This window comes from Pleuronectes platessa, chromosome 16 (assembly GCF_947347685.1).
Source record: "Pleuronectes platessa chromosome 16, fPlePla1.1, whole genome shotgun sequence".
In the NCBI taxonomy this organism is placed as follows: Eukaryota; Metazoa; Chordata; class Actinopteri; order Pleuronectiformes; family Pleuronectidae; genus Pleuronectes; species Pleuronectes platessa.
Genome location: NC_070641.1, coordinates 1878248 through 1893821, shown reverse-complemented (window position 1 = coordinate 1893821; position 15574 = coordinate 1878248). Strand labels below are relative to the sequence as shown.

The 15574-nt window shown below is 40.8% G+C and overlaps 1 protein-coding gene across 1 annotated transcript in view; it reads left to right on the top strand.

Moving 5' to 3' along the window:
* Positions 1 to 8788: 8788 nt before the first annotated feature.
* Positions 8789 to 15574, top strand: part of septin12 (septin 12) — a 73435-nt gene continuing 66649 nt past the window's right edge. Inside the window, exon 1 of the mRNA XM_053443137.1 lies at positions 8789 to 9020. Coding sequence (XP_053299112.1) covers positions 8966 to 9020 — 55 coding nt within the window. The 5' untranslated portion in view covers positions 8789 to 8965. The remainder of the gene's footprint in view (positions 9021 to 15574) is intronic.

Sequence of the window (15574 nt, the reverse complement as noted above, 5' to 3'; positions counted from 1 at the left end):
CCATAAAGCTCCCGGTGAGCGCGGCTGCCTCCTCCTTGTCTGAACGCCTCAGCCCATTCTGAGTGACAAGGGAGGGTGACGGTCATCGTTCGGTCTTATAGATCCATAGTAATAGTCATAACTTACGATCTATTTCGACCTCACTCAGACCGTCACTGCGGTCTTTACCTTGAATGACTAGTATCCTCAGGGTCTGATGCCTCACATCCTCGCCCATTAGCTGAGAGCAGCAATGGTTCCATGAAGGCTAGAATCCTCCTCACCCTCTGAGAGGTTAGGGATGCAGACATCGTTAGGGAATTCAAACAAAGTGCCAGAAAAGTCACCTGCTGCCTTGGCTCGAGGTTGCTTTTGTCGCATTTACCTTGAAACCCAAGGGCCGTACATGCAAGATCACCCTCTGGGTATCCTCTACAACAGGGGTGGGCAATTAATTTTCCCGAGGGGCCACATGAGAAACATGGACAGTTGTGGAGGGCCGGACCAATAAGCTGAACTTAATTCTACTCATATTAATTTGATAAGCTTCTACAGGTAAGAGTAAATGTTATGGTTAGGCAATGAAAAAGTGAGGCAGGCAAAGTAATGACGCCAACAATATATCACACTTTAATCAACATTTACAAGAACAGTTGTGAACAAAGTATGCAATTTTTTTGCAGTATTCCAAAGATCAGCTTTAAATTAACTGTATACAAAGCGCTATTACGATTTGCATATAGTCTTATCACCCCATTTGCGTTTTTTTTTTCTTGTTAAGTGAGAGAAATCTAGTCTGTTTTGGGCTTGAACAGGTGCACTGAAGTCAGGTTGAATATCTGAGGTGGAATTGCAAAGGACAGCTGACAGGTGATCATCAGTGAGAGAGGATCAGTATGTGGATTTGTTAAACTTCATCACAGAAAATGTTTGTTCACATATGTCAGTAGATCCAAAGAGAACCAACATCTTCTGAGCATGCTTCTTCACGTATGAAAAGTTCTCCTCTTTGAGAGAAGAATAAAACTCCAGCAGTGATGCTGACTTAAAGTGCTCTGCCAGCAGTTTACCTGCGGAGGTGATCAACTGATGGTGGGGCTTCTTTCAGTGATGGCATGTGGTTGAGAATGTTACCCTCCAACTGGCTTGAAAGAAACTGCAACTTTCTCATGAAAGCTTTCACCAGGCTGTACATTTCATGTGCAAATAGGCCCTTGCCTTGCAGTTTGGTATTTGACTCATTCATTAATGCAGTGACATCAACAGCAAATGCAAGATCTTCCATCCAGTCTGCATCTGAGAGCTCTGGGCGGTCCTTGCCTTTCTTTTCACAAAACTCTTGAATCTCTGCTCTCAGGTCCCATACTGTTTTAAGCACTTTGTCCAGACTGAGCCATCTGACAGCTGCGTGGTAGCGTATGTCCCCATGTTGAGTCTCATGCTCCTCCAAAAGTGCAACAAACTGTCTGTGATTCAGCTCTTGCCCTGATAAAGTTAACTAATTTAGTTACAACATCAGTAACATGATTCATTTTTAGCACTGACTTACACAACACCTCCTGATGTATATAATACACAGGGTTCATACACATTTTGACCAATGGATTTCAATGACTTTCAATAACTTTAAACCAACTTTCCATGACCAAACATTTTGTGAGATCTCAGTGTATACATGCAAAAGAGACAAAATTTAGTATTTAAGCTAACCATGAGAATTTCAAAGCATACAGTAAACCTTGAATTACACAAATGAATGAGACAATAGTTTAATTGACGTATGTTGTAACACATGGCATGTACTTTTCCATTTGTAGCCAAGCATGGTTAAATCTACACTTCCCTGGCATAGTGCATTATCTCGCCTGCTTCCCCACCGAACATTTAAATTAGTATGAGATAGTATGCCTGCTTATATTTTGAGCGTATTTCTTTTAAAAGCATATGAATTAATTAAAACTCAGCGTAAATGAACGACATGAAAATATGAATAAAACAAATCTCCATGACTTCTCCAAAACTTTTGGGATTACATTTTTTTCAAGCACTTTTCCAGGACTGGAAATAAAAATTTAACAATTCCATGACTTTTCCAGGTTTTTCATGACCGTGGGTTAATTTCCCTCACTTTATCCTGCATCCGCTTCAAAAGTCGTCCCTTTTATTGACCGCATTGCTGCCAGCTCCTCAGTAATTGCAAAGTCTTTCGTCATCCAACGTACAAAGATGAGAAACTGGGCTGTGTCGCGGACATCACAGCCCTCATCCAGAGCCAAGGAGAAAAAGTCAAAATCGACTACTTTCTTTAGCAGCTGAAGCTCGAGATTTCCCGCGATGTCCTTGATCCTTCTCGTTACGTTTCGTCCGTAAAAGTCTCTCCTTGCTTTGTCTCGTAATGCCGGTTCAAATTGTAGTCCTTAAAAACAGCGATCTTTTCTCCACAAACTAAGCACACGGCTTTCCCTTTGACTTCAGTAAATAAATAAATAGCCCATGTCTCGTTAAAAACTCTATCTTTCTTGTCTTAATGTGGGCTGACATTTTTGCGGACTAATAGCTAATGTCTCTTCTTAACTCCGTTCGCCAGCACATCATCCGCTCGCGGGCATTCAGGATGTACGTCAGGTAAATGTTTAAAAAAGGCACCTTCAAAATAAAAGAAATGTTGTTGTATTCTTTGCATGATGTTCACTTATTTACGTGTGATTCCTAATATTGCGTTGACCTCACGCCGGCCGGTCACAGACAGCCAAAGGGCCGAATGCCCAGGTCTGCTCTACAACTTGACCAATAGATGGAGCACAAATCAGCCAGTCGTCCAGGCATGGAAGGATTTATATTCCTGACATCTGGAGAGGAGACAAGGCAGCCCCAACCACTCTGGAGAACAGCCGTGGTGAGAGAGAAAGGCCATATTGCAGAAAGAAGGGGTGAAATAAATGTAATTCACCTGAAAATGCCCACTGTATGCCTGCAATGGCAGAAAAAAGGTGGGGTGGAGACAGAACAAAAGTCCAGCCACTGTGAACAGGGCTTAAGGGAAATAAAATTGGCACCTAATAGAAGGTGATAACTAAGAACCAACTGTATTTTATACAGGGAACACACAGGTTAAAAGGGGAAACTACCTGGCCTCAAATACTGTTTATTTGAGGCCAGGTAGTTTCCCCTTTTGAGGTCGAAATAGATCCCCCCCTGCTCCATTGTGCATGTGTGACAGGCACACACGCATAAACACCCACAACTTTGTCACACATGCACAAACAGTGTGTCATGGGAAAGATCTGTATATTAAGTTAGATGTAAAAACATCATAATTTGGTATTTGCTAACACAAATGATGAGCATGATTATTTGCATATAGAGCTAAGAGGTGAGATCTGATCATAAGTAGTCACATGCAACACATTCAGGATGCATTTTTAAGCCATGTGTGAACAGATGACTTAATGCTGTCTAATTGTGATCAGATCTGTCAGGATAAATGTAAATTACAGTTCTGAAGAGGTACTTTGAAATCTTATAAATATTTTAATTTAACAAATGTAGTATTTTTCCGAATAATATAGTCAAAGAACACTGTCAGTATGGCAAACAGGACATCCATTAATTAACCTATAAAAATCTATCTTGTTTGCTTGTTTATATTTTTTAAGCTTTCTCAATCAGCCAGACTATTTTGTTTGTTTTAAAAGTGTCATAGTTCATATAATTTACATTGTAACAGAAACATAAAACACATGTGAGCACCCTTGCATTTCTGAGTGCCAGATTCCTCAAATTGATGCACTAGCTGAATAGTCACCGATGGAATGGTGGCTCCATCTAGTGTTGATATTTTTCTATTACACAGCTTTTTAGCACCCTAGTACTCTTGTTGTGCCTGTAGGGCTGGAATAATGGAGGTTCTGTTTGAGAGCTATTACTTAACTTACAAAGTTTTACTCTTTATTTGTGCATTTGCTCTCCCTACTGAAAGTGCTGAGGGACAAACACACACAAATATACATTTAGCTTGAACCAATCCAAATGACACTGGTGTCAACAAGCTGGTTCTGAATGTATCAACAATCTACTGAAATCAGGTGGTAAATATGGATAGGGGTGTCATCCCACTGAGGTTAACAAAGGCTACATGAAGAATAGGATAACCTTTTATTTTACTGAGTTTTACTTTAACTTCATTTAGTTTTTTTTACCATTTACTAGCCATTGGTTCTTTTCAAGTAATTTTGTAAGAACAGATCTGAGGAGTCATTTTAGTCAAATTCTTGAAACTTTATTCAGCGGTTAAATTGATATTGCTGCGCATGTCAAAAAAACATAAAACCTTATGCACACGACTACAATGTATTTTAGTATGTAAAAGTTGGGTCAATATGGGTCTGGATATCTTTTTCCACCAACTTAATTCTCCTGAGATTTTGTTCCCAATTTGATTTATTAGGGCCCGAGCACCTCTGGTGGGAGGCCCTATTGAAATTGAAAGGATTATTATTAGGGCCCGAACACCTCCAGTGGGAGGCCCTATTGAAATTGAAAGGATTATTATTATTATTAGGGCCCGAGCACCGAATTCTGTGGGAGGCCCCATTGAAATTGAAATGATTATTATTATTAGAGCCCGAGCACCTCCGGTGGGAGGCCCTATTGAAATTTAAAGGATTATTCTGAGCAAAGTTGTTTGACTCGCCAACCCGTTTGACTTGATAATGTTACACAGATTCTTATTCTGCAGAAACAGATTTACTGTGATCAACTGAAACCTGAGTATTTAAAGTCACATCTGCATTGCAAGAGCAGCTGTTCAAAGGAGCATTACGTGTCCTAAAGCTCTTTATTCAGAATATTGATGTTGACGTTGATGTGAAGCTATGTGTCTGTCTAATCTTTTTACTCTGTTGCAATCATTTTACTTTAAAGCTGTATTATAGACAACATCTTTGTGTTGCGCTGAGCGCTAAAGCATGTAAAATGTTTTTGAAATAGAATTTCTAGTCCCTGCTGGCACTCAAAATGCAGCCCATAGTATATCTTACTGGTCTATATAGGCCTACTGCTTATAATAATCAGCTACCTCTATTTTTGTGACGGTGACATGACGTCATACAAAATTGCCCCACCAGAAATTTCAGGCTAAAATCGCCACTGAAGCATTTCCTCCACACGGCTCCAGAGTTCGTTCACACAGTTTGAATGTGTTGGAAACTAAGTTTCACTTACAGATGTTTGACAATTAATGTTGAGAGGTAACTTTCAGCCCCGGCACTACGATTGGTCTACATCTACAAGAATACATAGGGACATGTGTCTTTTCATGACAAAGAAATAAGTCTCTTGGACAGATATGCTAAACCACACAGGAAGCCCGCCATTTTAGATTTGGTGGCCATTTTGGCCATATTCTACCCTTTTACTTTGATGTACTTGTTGTAGAGCTTTCATCAGATCAACCTAAAATTAGTCAGCTAGTCAGTTATTTTGCCACGCCCATTCCTTAAAACCATATGAATATCTTCAGGGGGGGGGATGTTGTTACACACGTGTAGTTTGAGTGAGATAGAACCATGAACACTGAAGTTAAAGCAATTTCGTGTTTCACGGCGAGTTGATGAACTTTGATGCCACGCCATTAATATGGCGTTTGATGAAAAGTCACAGTTATCTTATACCTTCATTATCAATGTCTTGAGACCCATTTGATACATTTTGACATGGCTGAGGCCAGTGGATGAGGAGGAATACATCCAAGTGTAAGACAAGGATAAAACAAGACATTTCCTGTTGCCACCAGGGGATGCTATGATTTCAAGTCATGATTTCTGTGTAGATGTCATCAAGCCGGGACTTTTGTCTTACATGTCTAGTTTGGACTTTATTGGACCATGTTTGTTAGAGATACAGATGCTCGTGTTTTGATGGCGTGTAACCAAACTCTGATGCCACGCCACGGTCACACGGTGTGACGAAAAATAAATCCCTAAATCATGTTTTATCTCAATGTTGCTGTGATGACACTCATCTGAATTTGAACTTGATCTGACGAAAGCTCTACGACAAGTACATCAAAGTAAAAATGTGGAATATGGCAAAAATGGCCACTAAATCCAAAATGGCAGGCTTCCTGTTTAGTCTAGCATATCTATCCAAGAGACTTATTTGTTTTTTATGAAAAGACACATGCCCAAATCGATTTTTGTACATGTCGGCCAATTGTAGTTCCGGGGCTGCCCGTTAGGGGGCGCTAGACAGTTATTTTGCCACGCCCATTCCTTAAAACCATCTGAATATCTTCAGAGGGGGATGTTGTTACACACATGTAGTATGAGTGAGATGGACCAATGAACATGGAAGTTACAGCAATTTTGTGTGTCATGGCGAGCTGATGAACTTTGATGCCACGCCATTAATAATCCGCATGATGAAAAGTCACAGTTATCTTATGACTACATTATCAATATCTTGAGACCCATTAGACACAGTTTGACATGGTTTCGCAAAGTGGATGAGGAGAAATACATCCAAGTGTAAGACGTACCAAACACAAGACATTTCCTGCTGCCACCAGGCGGCGCTGTGATTTTAAGTCACGATTTCTGTGTAGAAGTCTATCTTACATGTCTAGTTTGGAGTCGATTGGGCCAAATATGTCTGAGATACAGAAGCTCGTGTTTTGACGGGGTTCAATCAAACTTTGACGCCACTCCACGGTCACACGGTAAGATGAAAAGTAGATTTTTTGATAACTTTAGATCTCCATTTTGTTGTGGTGACACTCAACTAAATTTTAAGTTGATCTCCACACAGTCCAACACGTGGTGGTAATACACTAAGGTATAAGGTAATGTGCCAGCAAAGACATGAAAGGAGACAAATAGTAAGAAAACATGGATGGAAACAATTCAGAATTTAGAAATGATCAAATCAGATTTGGAAATAGGTAGGAAATGCTGTTTGTACTCGTTAAAACACTAAAACCTGAGCATTTCTTTGCCTTTGTACAAATACTGTAGTGCGGTGTTCCAGCATTTACACTCTGCAATGTACACGTGTACCGTAAACACACAAATGGTCTGGAACTATCAAAAATATTACAGGAATCGGGGCAATTATCCGGCCCAAGAGATTGAGAGAGAAAAACTGAGCGAAGAGCAAAACCCATGAGACTGAATCTTCAATGCCACCATAGCAACACAGACACACACACACACACCATCACACACCATCACACACACACACACACACACACACACACACACACACACACACACACACACACACACACACACACACAGAACAGTAGACTCAAGGCTTTTTCAGATATGGTCAACACAGAAATCTCCGGAGTGTTCAGGTGAGAGGTGGCATTGTAGTCAGAGGCACAAAGCTACTTTAATTACAGCACTTTGACATCAGCGTTGGCCCTTATCACAAAAGCTCCCTTGGCATCTTAGTTGGCGTCTCCTACATGTGCGTTTTCATCCTGATACTTGTTTTATCCTTTTTGAGTGTCATGAATGTCAGCAACACCCCCACTTGGTGGCGGTCAGTCCTTTGGAGGATCTCAAATTGTTTATACAAGGGGACTGACCAGAGAAAGCCCAGAGAAAGTTCTGTCTGGAGGCTCACCTCATAATTAACTTAAAAGTTATTTCACAACCTCTCTCTCTCTCTCACTCTCTCTCTCTCTCTCTCTCTCTCTCTCTCTCTCTCTCTCTCTCTCTCTCTCTCTCTCAATCACACACACAGACACACATACTCCTATTAGGGCAGAGTGTGGGGGTAGGGTAGGTGATAGTGGGGTCTCATTAGCCCTCTGGCTCTGAACCAGGGAGGATTAACGTCACAGTGGCTTTTCATGGTCTGCACAGAGACGTGTGTGTGTCTGTCTGTGTGTGTGTGTGTGTGTGTGTGTGTGTGTGTGTGTCGCCTTCAGCCTGGGGTTTGGCTGGTTACCTGAAAGCAAACACACTCTAGGCACTTTTACACAGCCAGTTCCAGGTGGGAATGTTGCACCTTCCTTCAACCTTTCTGGTCTGTAAAAGGTATAAACACGGGTTTCAGAGGTAATCACAGAGCCCTAGATCATCTACTGTTTAAAGGGAGAGCTGTCATTGCAGGATCGGTCACCAACACTGTTGTCTTGTACACACATCAGGACATCTTGTTTACTATTATGTAATGTAAAAAGAGAGAGCTGCTGACTTACCCAGAAGTGGTTTTGGCAGCTGGTTTGACAGTTTTCAGATACCTTTACACTGAATGGAGCAGAAATCAATTATACAATAAACTATATGATAGCTTTGTTCATGTGTGGTGCCAAGAGACAGGAGTGCACATGACAAGTAATATATAACAGATTCCTTTTTTAATTACTTTACCCGTTCATTGTCTATATTGAATTATTTTGCTTCAAAAATGGAAGTGTTGATCAATGTGCTGTGTAACTTTTATATGAATCTGACTGGAAGCCAGTGATTTTGTTCTCTTGTTTAAAGTTTGTTTTGTCAGATGGCAAAGTAGAGGAAACCTGTTGGACAGTTGTTGAATTTTCTTTTCTCTAGTTTCTAAACGTTAGGAGAACTGCATGTGTTAATTTATTTTTAAACTCTCCTAACCATGCGACAGGATTAACAGGGTGCAGGTAAAGGTCTATCTGAGACCTTTGGCCAGAGGAGAACACGCCTGGGGGAGGAAGGAAAGCAAAGACAAGAGAAATTTGACTGAGGATATTTTCCAGGTGTTGCATGCTGCTCCACCCACCAGCCTTTGCCCCCCCCGCCCCCGGGTATTTGAGCTACACATCCACTTTGGAGCTTCTGCGCTGAGGACGCACACTATACGGAGGAGATACTTGGAACGCAGATCAGTCGACTCAGTCACTGTACATTGGTCATTCCAACCCAGGCAATCTTAGTTTTCTGCTGTTTGCGGTTTCCTCCCCTGATCTGCAGCGGCACCACGCACCCTCCTGCCCACAGACACAATGTCGGAGCTTTCAGTGAATGAGCACCTCGAGGGGATTTTATCAGATTTCGAAGGTATGTGCTGTAATATTGGATTGCTTTGCTGCGGCGCGTAATGAAAGCAAACGTGGGGATGCAGCTCCGGGCTCATGTACCTCTGTTCAGAGAGACAACGCGGTCGTAATCAGGACAGGATCATTAAATAACATAGCATGAAACGGTTTAGTTTCTTGTTAAGATCTAAAATAATCATTTGTTTGCTGGCATGAGCGCAAAAACACACGTTGTACCATAATTGTTCGGGAGAAAACAACCCCTGCAATCAACATATGATTTGTTGTTGCCGTCTTAAAACTAGATTATTCCACAGAGCAGCTTCTTCTGTGAAAGAATGGTTTAGGGCTGCAAATTAGTAAAAGCTAAAACGTCACCGTAGAATATGGACAATGTGTTGGAAACTTCATAGACCAAACAATTGATTAATGGAAAAAACAACTGCAGGATTAGTAATTAGTAGAACTGACGGTGATGGTAAATCCTTGTTCAAGAATTATTTGTGACCAGTTAGTGTATAAAGTCGCTTCATTCACTGGTAGATTACATTTCCAGCAATGTCTCTGCATGGACAAACAAGGTAGGCAGTGCTTGACTAGTTAAAGCCAAAAATACACCCAAACATCAGAGGTAGAACATCAGTATTTACTAAAGAAAAAGCTGTGTTTTCTGTTGCTGCTGCTGTCGTCTGGTGATTGATTTTCAAGCAAGGGTGTTGTTGTAGTAAAAGCCACATTAACATTAACAAGAAGGAAATATAGGTGTTGAAGCATGAGACAAATAAGACAACAATACATGGCCACAGGGGGGTGCTTTTGCAAAAACTTTTGACTATCTAAAACAGTGGTGTCAAACATACGGCCCGCGGGCCAGATACGGCCTGCCAGGGGGTCCAGCTCAGCCCGACAGATTCAAGACATGCCAAAATAAATTTAAAAAAAAACGTTATTTGTTAAATCATCATCGTATCAGGCCAGCATGAAATACCAGGGGCGGAAAATGTGTCTGTGTGTCTCCAGAGAGCACACACACACAAGCCCCGGGGCTCCGCCCCCACTCACTCGCTCAGAGACACACACATGAGATCAGAGCTCGTTCCCGTGAAGCAGCCGGTCAGGGACAAACAAGACACAGTGTTCAAAAACCAGAGTGAAAAGAAAGTATGATGAAGCCTGTCTTGCTCTTGGGTTCACAGTGAATGAAGGAGAACTTGAGGAGAGACCAGTCTGTATTTTAGGTCTGAAAACTGCTGACAGTATGGGACCTAACAAATTACGAAGACACTTTGAAATATTACACCCCAGTCACGTGCATGTGTTCTTTTTGGTTAAGCTTTATCATCGTTGTAACAAAGTGATTGTAATTTAATAATTTTTTTCTCTATTTTTGAAAAAGTACAGACTGATGGAGGAAGGTAGTGATAAATGTCACCAAAGTACTTAAATTAAGTTGAATTTAAGCAAAGTTGAAACAGATTAACAGAAATAAATGTTGCATGTTTTAATATATCTGTTTCCTACCATCATTGTTGTGGAAATCATTGTTAATAATTATTGTGATAAATAATTAACATTGACGTTATCAGACAGTCTCTTCACATATAGTATTATTATTATTAAAAGGTGATCTTTGCAACTTGTATCAAACAAGTAGCCCTTTGTACTACCCTTTTGAAGTAGCTCTCAGTTTCAAAAAGGTTGGTGACCCCTGCCATAGACCATCGGTTCCCAAACTGGGGTACGGGGTACGCAAAGTGGTTCGGATGTTAAACAGCCTAGACAGCTAAGAAAGAAGAACTAATAACACAGTGTAAGCATACCCTTGAAAAGTTTTCCGTGAATACAGACTGGGTGTGTGTGTGTATGTGTATACGTGTGTCTGTGTGTGTGTGTGTGGTCCAGGTATTACTAATGTTGTGGGGGCCTAAATCTGTTTACACAGTTACAGAATAGGGACTTTTTTTCAAGTCCACAAGTCATTGCAGTTTAAGGTGAAGAGATTCTCAAAGCTTCGGGTATTGTTAGAGTTAGGCAAGTAGTATACTTAAAGTTAATTTTAGAGTAAGTCTCCAGGAAATGAGTGTTAGCCAATGTTGTGTGTGAGTGTGTGTTTAGAAGCAAGTCATTCTGCCATTTTTTATGTTTGATTTGAACACTATTTGTCTCTGTTAGATCTGTCTGTCAAACTGAGACGGTACTTGCGTTGACTTGATCTAAGTACATAAAAAAATCAAAATACAGTGCGTGAGTGTGTGTTTAGAAGCAAGTCATTCTGCCATTTTTTATGTTTGATTTGAACACTATTTGTCTCTGTTAGATCTGTCTGTCAAACTGAGACGGTACTTGCGTTGACTTGATCTAAGTACATAAAAAAATCAAAATACAGTGCGGACCAAAATTCTCAAACTATTGGAGACAACTGTATAACATTTTTATATAACGGTACTTTTTTTAATCATTTCATCTCACTAAAGTATATAGTATACTAGTTTATTTGCAGTCAATTTAGAGCATTCACTTTAAGCAATGCTTAAGTTCGGGGGTGAAGCATCTGCAGTATATTAGACCACGTTCAGACCTGGTATAAACATCGTTCTAAGAGATCTGATCACAAGTGGACACATTTGAGATCTGATCACTCAGACCACATGTAGTCACATTCTTTCAGCTATGTGAACGCAAATGTGTCCTGGGCAACACAAAAGAACCAAGCTCACATCCTCTGACCCGCTACAGTGTCATAATGCACTGAAAGTACTTTAACATGTTTGCCATATTTGCGGTCAGCACCACAGTATTAACTTAGAATGGCATGTTTATTTTCTAGCTTTTTCAATGAATAAAATTTTGTTTTGTAGTACAGATTGATTGGTTCAGCCCATTCTGGTTTCTGCTCACTCTCTCTTGAATACTATTCCATATACAGGCACACACACACACACACACACACACACACACACACACACACACTCATGTTTACTTCCTTGGAGTATGTTCAGTGAGAGAAGGAGAGGAATGAACGGATATTGTCCTTCCTCAGTGTGATCCATCATGTCCTGGGACCCTTCAGGGACAGGACAACAAAAGCTTTCCCCACTTCTTTTATTCTTGTTCTCTTTAGTTCTTCTGTTTAGACATGTTTGATTTGTGCCTTTAAACAAATTGGTGGAGCCTTTGGCCACAGCCAGCTGCCGTAGTTGCTTTGGCATGACTGTTTGTATCTACCAATTGAAACCACTGTCATAGGAACATCAACAGCTCTGTCTCTTGATGCTGAATGGATGTCTCATCTTCTTGTCTATTAATCAGTGCCATGATCTCTAGGCATATGTAAGGCATGCTTTAAGAAGCATAACTAAAAAGGTGCATTTTTGTATGTGACTGTCTACAGAGGATTTGTTTCACATTGTCAAAGTGAACCATTAATGATGCTGACATTCAAAACCTTTATTCTTATGTAAAGTAGTCACTGTAGGATGTCCAGAGAATTGGTTCCAGATTTTCAGACATGCACAACACAGTGGGAGATTCTTGGGTGAGACGTGTTCACAACAGCAAAGATATCTGCGGAGCGTTCAGGTAATCGGTTGTGCAGCAGGCGGGGGCAGGAAATAATCATGTGTTTTTGTTTACAGCACATCAACACAATGACACCTGTGTCAGCCCTCATCACCAAAAACTCTCTTGACGTCTGTGTCTTCTACGTATGGCGCTGCATTTTCATCCTTTGATATTTGTTTTCTTTTAGATTTTCTTTAAATTTGTTTAATATCTGTCTTCCGTTAGAAAATTCATCAACACATCTGCTAGCGAGAGGTAACTCCTGCGGAGGACATCCTGCTGTGTCCTCACATCGGTTTCAGTCTGTGGACCATCGAACTCTTCGTTCACGCATTCAGACCTTCTGAATTTTCATTGTTCAGTGCATATCTGGAAGCGGCTTAATTCTTCTCGTTGAAGAGCCGATCAGAATTATCTGTCTACATCCGATAAGTGAGAGTCTTGAGATGGATAAACTAATGCAGTGTTCATTCTAAACAAGCCTGTGTTGAATGGGCTCTTTTTCTGACCCGTGGTAATGCTAGCTGCTGTCTCTTTCTGAAACTGTAACAATGGCCTGCATTAATTGAGTCAAGGCAAAAAAAGACTGGTTGTGGTCCTCCGAACCCCAAGGCCACCACTGCTGCACAAGGAACTGGAGAATCTGTTGTCTTGGGTGTGCCATTTGTCGTGAACGTGCTGTTGTCGTGATTATCAACGTAATTTTCGTTGATGAGTTCCAGCCGCCGCTGCTAGAAAGCACTGTTTTCCTGTTCAAATATTGAATGTGTCATGTGTCCATATACACACATATGTGTAATACACAAGCGTCAAGCCTTTAGGATCAACTGCTCTTGAGATATGGAAGCCACAGACAAACAAAAAACGGATATTTCTAGAATAAGTGGTGATGCTCTCTGGTTTCTGTTACTGCTTGTTTATGGTTGGCTTAATGGACAGTTTGTCCGACTCAAACCACTGCTTTGCTGTTTGAAGACTCTTACTGGGCTACTTAGCTTTGTATGAGTTACTTCGTTAAAACAACAGAGTCCAAGTTCCTTCTCAGTTGTGGATGAGAAAAATCTTTACTGATGAATTATTGAATTCACGGTATTAAAGGGTGATATTGTTTATTAACACTGACATGTCAAAAAATTGCATCTCTACATAGCTTATTCAGAAAGTCATACTAAATTTAATGAGAATGTGAATAATTTTTTTTTTTAATCAGTCATAATGGTAAGGACAAACATAATGTGTCTGCAGTAGCAGACTAAATCAAGGTAATGGAGAGAGTGCACTTGAAGGAAGGGAGAGAAGGAGGGCATTGGGTCTTTGGATGACATGGGAGATTAGAGAAGGTCAGGCAGGATAAGAGCTGTCCCTCCCAGCCCTGCCACATCCTGGTACTGGACTTCAGCAGGGCACGAACCCTGCAAAGATCAGAGAGGGTCCCATGACTTACTGACCCAGTGACCACACACACACACACACACACATACACGCACACCCACACACACACACACACACAGTTTTTGATCACGACATGTTCTGGTCCCACTCTGACATTCCAGGCTGCATTAACGCAATGGAGCAAAACAGCCTGAGACACCCAGTTCGGTTCTGTTCAACTGTGAACACCTTTAATTATAAGATAAAAAGAATAACATAACAGAATGCAATAGTGGTTGTAGTTAACATGACTGACATTTTGTACAAACACTAACCCTTGAGCTCAGGTACAAGTGTTTGCCCATGACATCTCTCAGACACGCACACAACACACTCACAAGTCTGAACAGCTATCCTTAATAAGGATAATAAGGATAGCTGTGCATTGACTTCAGTTTCTTGTTTACATTCTAGTCAAAGCCATTGCTATAACCTTAATCACGACCAATTCATGTCTTACCTTTAAAATTTATCAGGGCCTGAGAAACGGTGTTTTGCCTCATTAGGACAAAGCTTTGGTCCCAATGAAGTTTCCAGTGCTGACAAAGTTGGTGCTTATGCTGGCAAGGTCCTAAAGAGGTAATAAAAAGGATTGTGCACACACACGCACGCACGCACGCGCATACACACACACACACACACACACACACACACATACACACATAAAGGTCACAAATGATGCTGCTTGTGGCCAAGTCGTTCTCCCATAATGGATAAGAGTTTGGCAAGACATCAGTGCAGGTTGCCTGGTACTCGACATTTCTGGAGTTGTCAGGTCCTTAAAAAAACAACCTCTCAGTTCTCATGGACCAATAAGAGAACAGAGACAAAACCATTAATGGGGAAAACCTAATGGTTCTGGGCTGAAAATAATTATCTCAAATGAACTGAATTGATAAAAAATCTATTGACAACCGTCTTGCCCTAGGCTGTGAACAGCTACCTTAATTGGTGATAAATAGCTAACAGGAATGAGCTGACAGACTAATCCACGCATCACCTGGACCACAGTGCCTACCTCTACCTGTGCATGATTGTAACATCGCTGAACTTGCACATGTTGTGTTCATATAAAATGAAGCTCTATTAGTAGAAGATTATTAGAGAAATTAGCTGATATGCAATGAACATACCCTTTTCAGTTCAACTCCAACCTTATCCTTTGTTGGTCTACCTGTGCTCTCAGTTATTGTCTTTGCACTGTATGTGCAAAGTTCTATTTCGACTATTTTGTTGTCTGGATATTTTTCCTCTGAGAGTGTCCAAATTTATAACTAGTGTACAAGTCAGACACCTGAAATCCAGTGATGTAAGCACTATCTGTGTGTGTGTGTGTGTGTGTGTGTGTGTGTGTGTGTGTGTGTGTGTGTGTGTGTGTGTGTGTGTGTGTGTGTGTGTGTGTTTCCTCAGCCACTGTTATTTTCAGTCTATCATTTTCATTGCAAATGCTTCTTGGAATGTTACTTCCAGATGTGCTTTTAGTAAGTGGAAGTTGTTTTAATGTTTGTGTGTGTGTGTCTATGTGTTCATTGGTGGCTTTAAAAGAGTGATTGAGAGTGTATTTTTGTGAATGTATTGAATTGG